The sequence below is a fragment of the Mesitornis unicolor genome, unplaced genomic scaffold (assembly GCF_000695765.1).
Source record: "Mesitornis unicolor isolate BGI_N332 unplaced genomic scaffold, ASM69576v1 scaffold51471, whole genome shotgun sequence".
Classification (NCBI taxonomy): domain Eukaryota; kingdom Metazoa; phylum Chordata; class Aves; order Mesitornithiformes; family Mesitornithidae; genus Mesitornis; species Mesitornis unicolor.
In genome coordinates this window covers 10,019-17,208 of record NW_010162900.1, presented here as the reverse complement: position 1 = coordinate 17,208, position 7,190 = coordinate 10,019, and the positions used below count along the sequence as shown (strand labels likewise).

General features: G+C 40.4%; 1 protein-coding gene across 1 annotated transcript; it reads left to right on the top strand.

Annotated features, from left to right (window-relative positions):
• Positions 1 to 1,015: 1,015 nt before the first annotated feature.
• Positions 1,016 to 5,580, top strand: LOC104535074 (chromosome unknown open reading frame, human C20orf85; the record flags this gene model as incomplete). Its single annotated transcript, XM_010193747.1, has 4 exons — positions 1,016 to 1,161; positions 1,832 to 1,913; positions 2,954 to 3,052; positions 5,442 to 5,580. Coding segments are annotated over exons 1-4 (466 nt in total), but the record flags the coding sequence as incomplete, so codon positions are not given.
• Positions 5,581 to 7,190: the final 1,610 nt, after the last annotated feature.

Below are 7,190 nucleotides of genomic sequence, written 5' to 3'. Positions count from 1 at the left end.
GCCCCTCAGTTCAAGAAGGACAGGGAATTGCTTGAAAGAGTCCAGCAGGGCCACAAAGATGATGGAGGGAGTGGAGCATCTCCCTTATGAGGAGCGGCTGAGGGAGCTGGGTCTCTTTAGCTTGGAGAAGAGGAGACTGAGGGGTGACCTCATTCATGTTTATAAATTTGTAAAGGGCGAGTGTCAGGAGGAAGGATCCAGGCTCTTCTCAGTGACAGCCAATGACAGGACAAGGGGCAATGGGTGCAAGCTGGAGCATAGGAGGTTCCATGTGAACATAAGGAAAAACTTGTTTACTGTAAGGGTGACAGAGCATGGCCCAGGCTGCCCAGAGAGGTTGTGGAGTCTCCTTCTCTGGTGACATTCAAAACCCGCCTGGACACGTTCCTGTGTGACCTGGTCTGTGTGATCCTGCTCTGGCAGGGGTTGGACTGGATGAGCTTTCGAGGTCCCTTCCAACTCCTAATATTCTGTGATTCTGTGATAAACCAACACAAAAACAGTATTCTTCAACCATTTTGAATGCCCATTACAATTAAAAATACTCCAAGTTTTTGCCTGTTGAACAGCTCCCTTGCCCAGGTTTAAAATAGACTCTTAACAGCTCCATACCCAGAAAGGTGTATGACTACTTGTTTTCTGCTATGGGAAGCATGGCTGATCGGCAAGTTATAGACAACTCTTCTTCTGAACTATGGCTGACTCCTCAAGAATGGTAACAGCTTTTCATCAGCTTAATCCAAACATGTTCTCCTACTGTGTAACACTTAAAAAAAAGATAATAAATAAACCAAAACACTCCAAGGCACCTCCAAAAATTAATTACAACATCACATGTACTTCCCCCTGGTTTACTGAGGGACCTAAAGAAAGAACGGGCATTTTTACCCTTCCTCCCGAGAGGGTCCCCTGCCAGCGCGGGACGCAGCTGAAGGACAAAGAAGCGAAGGCGCCACTGGCGACGGGAACCATCGCCTGAGGGAGCACGCGAGCCTGCCCTCACCGCTCTTTTGCAATGGCCGCCAGCGCCTCCGCTGCCGTCGCCCAGCAACGCCCCAGCCGCGAGGGCTCGGCCCTGCGCTCAAGCCCCGGCCGCCGCCATGGCGCAGGGGCGCACCGGGCAGGGCAGCCCTGCAACTTCGTGGCGCTGGACAACTGCTGGTAACGGCCCCGGGCCTTCGCTATTGCTGCTCTCCGGCCACCTCCTTCCCCTCCCACCCAAGGCAGACTCCCCCCGGCAGCTCTTAGGCGGGCAGAGACTGAAGGAGTTTGTCCGTATCTTTACTTTGCGTGTGTCTGTAAAGTGCATGTGCTCATTCAGAAGTCTGCCACCTGCAAAAAGGCCGAGGTTTTTAGTACCCTCAGGTGGCTCGGCCCTGAGCACCATAGGTGCAGCAAGGAGTGCCACCGCCATCCTCCGAGGGGGTGTGAGGGGTGGGAAGTGGGGCCTGGCTGAGCAGGGACAGTGGGTCATTTCATCAGGCAGCGGTAACGGGGGAAGTCCGTGTGAGAGGACATTGGTGCTTACTTCTCAAGTTCTTCAAAAAATAAGTCATACCAAATCTTACCTCCTCCAATTCCTCATGCAGTTGTGATTTGCAAGGAAGCGCATTCACACCAACTATTTCATTTCCAACCTATGGAAAATATTTCCCCATTAACTCTGAGTCAGGCAGTTATTAACTCATATATAAACTTGCTGTTTTGAGGTAAGGGTCTAAAGAGTCATGCTAAAGTGCTGTGCTTTGTAGCATTAGTAGTTGGGTTTGCGTGTGTGTGGGTGGGGGGGGTTAATGAAAGCTTTCAAAGTAATCTTAAATACCTGTTTCAGGAAAAAATGCATTGAAAATGAACTAGATGCTGCAAGAAGATGGTCTCACAAATGGGGATTCTTGCAAACAGCTCTTGAGGAGGTAAAATTGAATGTCATATAAGAAATAAGAAATTTACTAGTACACAAATTTATCTGGACATAAAATTATGAGAGAACAGAAGACTAGAAAAGTACTGAGTACAGTTTACTAAGATAGGTTCTGAGGGAACAAGTGCAGTACTTTTAAGATGGGTTCAAAGCTTCAGTTTTCCTCTGAATAAAATACGGCAAGTGGTAATTTATATGCTATGCATATTCTGATATATTTCTCTTGAGAAACATGACTCCCAGTAGTGTTAACAAGTACTAGATGCACACTGACAGGAAAATATTTGCCCTTTGTCTATCCATATGGTAGTTTAAAAATCAAGGGGAAATGGTTCTAGCTAGTTAAATTTTCAGCAGGGGGCGTTCACAACAAATAAAAATATTTGGAGATATGTCTATTCTCAGTGATATTGAGATATAGAATATAGTAGCACATAATGTTACGTGTGGAATAACAGTATTTCATTGCTAAAGAATAGGATTGATGCAGCCCCTGAGTAGTTATAAATGTACTTTCCATGGGGTTAGAAGTATTTAATCTGTTCTAGGATTTTTTTGAAAATTCCTGTAGGCATCCAAGTTAGCAGCTTTGAAAACTTCCATCCTCTGGGCTTCAACATGCATCCCTGATAACTATGATCTGTCATGCATACGACCTTTGCACAGAACTAATAGATTTACAGCTGAAAAGTTGACATACAATGCATCATTACTGTTAGTGAACATGTGTATTTAGCATTCATTAATCTTTGGTTTGTGGTTAGATAAGATATATGTAAGATGTATTTCTAGCCCTTTTTGGACCAGTGATGTAGTTAAGAGGTGGAATCACTCAGCAATACTTGTAATTTCTTCTGAAATTCAGAACTACGTTACAATAATTGCCAAAGCACAATAAATAAGTAGTCCTGGTTTAGATAGAAAGATCAGAGTGTTCAGATGCAACAATGAGGGGAGTGGTGTAGCTATCTGATATTACAGCATATTTCAAAAGAGAGAGTCCAATTTTTAATTTTGATATTTTGGTTTTAGTTGACTGAAGATGAAAAGAAAGAAAATACAAAGCCCAAGATAGAGCTTCCAGAACATCTGCAGGTTCGACCTGTGACACCTTTGGAAAAATACATTAAGGTTAGAAAATTACATTTTAAAATTGCAATACAGCAATATTTGTCTTAAGAAACCACACAAGCTTTAAAAATCAGTTGTCTTGTAGAGGTGGGCCTTTAACTAAAGGTCAAAGTAAATTGTATTTGCAACCCAAGCAATGCTTTAAAAGCATTCATTTAAGACAAGGAATTGCCCTTTGGATATGGTTGTTAGTTCTCAGAGCTTTCACTCTACATAACCATCTTTCTGTAAAGCACCTCCCCCATGCACTCCTCTGTGACATCCAGTAACAGAACAGTCAGCTGCACAGCTTAGTACAGAAGAGTGCTGGCAGAGACATTTATGACTGCTGACCATTCATAATATACATATACATGTCTTACTTCAAGGCTTATCATAACCTTAATGCCTAGTTTTAACTGTGAGTTAAGATGCAGTGATTTGTGTGGATTTATTTAAGACAGCCGACTTTTTGGCAGAGACAATGCCACTGTCCCATTTAGTGCCACAAATCAGTAAGAAGCCAGTTCTAATGAGCCAATTCATACCTATTTGATTCTATACTATCTGATTTATATTCACATATTCAGAGTCTAAAAGTTGTCAAACAGCTGGAAATAAGAGTGGAATGTGACTGATGGTTTGATTTATAAATATACAGTGTCAGAATCACCAATGAATAGGGTAACTGTACAGGCAACTAAACCAGAGACATGGGGAGAGGAACATATTCATAAAAGGGAAGCAGAATGTGCTAACCAAAAGGAAGGTTAGTCCACTTAGAGAAGATTAAGGAACCAAAAGAGATGGGAAATTCCTACTTGCTGAACTAGCTTGCTTTCAAAGGATTCCACGGGTGGGGAGATAAAGTGAGGAAGTAGTAAAAGCTTTTACTGAGATTAAATTGAAACAAAAATTAAGAGCTAGTGCTGACTGTGGCAGAGCAATGAAATGACAGCATTTCTGCCACTAGTGCTATTTGTTCTTCACTTCTGTCTCAGGCTTCCAATTTCAGTCAAGTTTAGCTCTGCTTCAGCAGTAAGGGTGTATGTGTGTTAACAAATCATGCAGTTACCAGCTGTTAAAGTGACATGCATAGCCTGGTGCGTACTGAAACAGGGATTATTTTTTCAATTTTACCTCAGAATCTTTATTTGCTACGGAAGACAAGGGCTAGCTGTGATTTTGGTCACCCTTTACATTTTCACAGTGAAGTGTCTTACTCAGAACTATATGTCTTTCTGCACATTTTCCTTCACGGTAACAGTCATCGTATCTGTTCTTCTCTCTAGGTTAAATTGCTTCTTCATAGTCCCTTCCCCCAGATCATAAGTGGGACATGATTTTCTTCATTATTCTGCTCAGTGGGTGGCACTTTTGGCCATAAAAATTATCTTTTCAGAGGAACTGCTCCACCTAAATATCATAAACATTTTCTAATCCTGGCCAAAGAACAAAGTGAAGCAAGTCTGGCAAGAGAACTGAAACATTGTTCTCTTGCTGTGTATTTCTCTACTAAGTCCCCAGATGCTAAAATGATATAACGTGCCCAATTGAGATGATTCAGCCAAAGCAAGCACAGCAGTCAGTGAACAGAGACTGTTGGCTTTTGTTTTGCTTCCTTTTTAGCTTGATTAGTTGCAGATTAACTTGATGCTTACCCATCTTTTAAAGTAGAAAGAAAGTGGAACAAGCAAGTAGGTTATGATGCAAAAGCCAGCTTGGTCAGTAATATCTTCAGCATTTAGCCACAAAACTATAATTCCATAGCTGCATTGCTATCAAATACATTACAGCAAGTATAAAATGCTATTTTGCCTGTTTAGAGAAGTTAACTAGTTCTCAAGATTATTATTATTATTATTATTAAAGCTAAATCTGAAGATAAAATTCTTCTCCTAATAATGTAAAGCCAGTAAAGCCCTTAGCAACGTATTGAGTAAAATTTTTTTACAAAAAGTATGCTACCTTGCACTACTAAACAATAACTTTGCTTTTTGATTGCCTGTTATACATACCAGTTTGGGCACTAAAAGAGTTTTTCTTTTTCAGAAGGGTGGTAAATCAAAGTTAGTTGCTTCATTAGAATTTGGCTGTTTTACCTCTCGCTTTCCCTGTGCCTTATTATAGAATGGGACCTAAATTATTCTAACAGTGTTTTAAATTTTAAACTATCCTGTGTTATAAATTGAACTTGCATGCAACTGGGTAATCTTTCGAAGTTCTTATTTCCTTCCATTAATGTCAGTGTGTGTTCAGGATATTGTAATGCAGCAGATTGCATTTTAAACTACTATTTTTTAGAAATTCTCATTTTCATCCACACTACAGCACAAAAGAGGACGTTGCATGACAAATCCCAATCAAAAACCTTTTAATCATTGAATTCTACATGTTCCTTTTATTCTAGGTGATTCCATCTCCTCCAGTACCTAAGACTACCCAGGGATTTATTGGCTGGAGATCAGCTGTTCCAGAGTTGGGACTTGAGCGTGGTTTTCAAATCCAGAGCTGCAAAGGCACCTTTTTTAAGAATCTGAAGTGGCCACGTGAGCCCTCTGACTGACATTAAGAAATAACAGCTAGGCAAACATAGATCCGTTTGCATCCCTAAGTTAACATTCTGTAGTGGACTGTTAAACATCTGTGCTTTAAAAATGATCTGTGTAAACATCTACAATCATTTTGGTAAAGTGTAAACATTTTAATGTAGCATTTTACTTGTTACTGATTGTTTGAAATCTATGGCACCCAAGCTGTTAACACTGCTTCAGGTTTACACAGAAGTAACAATTAATAAACTCATACAGATCACAGAGGAGGTACTACTTTTATTAGTATTAGTAAGACTATGATTTTGAAGTATTTATTTGAAGTCTTAAACTTCTTTTGAAATGACAGCACATTTTTATAACTGATTCTCCATTCAGACTCAGTTTCACAGCAGCTTTTCCAAACATAAATACAGATTTCCACGTTCCTAACAATCCTACCCTGCTGCTCATTCCCAATTCATCACTTTCCCATATTGGAACCTGTGTTTCAGATTCGTTTGCAATCAGCACTCTGAACTGGCCCACTATTGAGATGCTCAAGTGCCTGTGCTAGCAAAAAAAAATCTCTTTAGTACAGACAAAGAGAAGAGGCAGACAGGAGTAGCAGACATGACTTATATTGGCTCAAGCTGCCATGGAACTGCATCCTTGCATTTGGAAAGAAGCTTTCCTCATTAAAAAAACAAAAAACAGCAAACAAGCAACACCTGCAGAAAAGATAATTACCAGGCTTCATCATAGTGTGTTCTCTGCAGCTTGAAATAAACTAGGAAAATCACAAGTGTAGTTAAGTCATAGTTATTAAATGCATTGTCTTTTGTGTTGTGTGTGTTTCACAGGCAGTTTGTGTAGTTACACATGTAAGTAACTGAGCAGTTTCCAGTGCAACTGGAAATAAATGGTATAAATACAGTATACAAAGGCCACAATGACGCAAAGTTGCTTTCCAAAATCAGTTCTGGTATCAAGACAGGGGTTTTCTTTCAAGTAGTTGATCAGAATGTGAATGTATTACAAAGTATTTGTGTTCCTTTAGTTTTGTTTATACCAACATTTACAACCAGCAGGGGATTGCACTGGGAGTTACTGGTGTAGCTACCTCAGTGCTATGGAGTTCAGCCTTGCACTTCATTACCTACCTGAAGATTTGCCAGGACTTTTGGAAACTTGGAAGGAGACTCATTTAGTTGTAGCAGCTGTTCACAGGATACAGTTCTAACTGGCTAACGTGTTTAAACTAGAAGATTGTTTAAACAAACAACAGCCTCCAAGAAATGAACACAGGCAGCTCCGTATAACTCCTTATTACTTAAGAAGGAAAGACTTTCCCCTTCAGTCTTGCTGCAAGATCTCCTTTGTATTCTGCAGCTCTCACCAGCTACTTCTTGAGTCAGCAGTAAGTCCTTGGCTGTCATCGCAGTAGGTCAGCAGCTAGTGTTTGTCTTTCCTTCTTCCCAAGAAATGACTCACAATGATCAACATCCCATCTATTTTTTTTTCACATCCAGTTCCAAATACCCACAAAATAACAATATTTTACTTTTTCCATATTCTTTACAAATAATGGAGAAGTGACTCATATCCTTTGGAAAGATTTCCCAGGA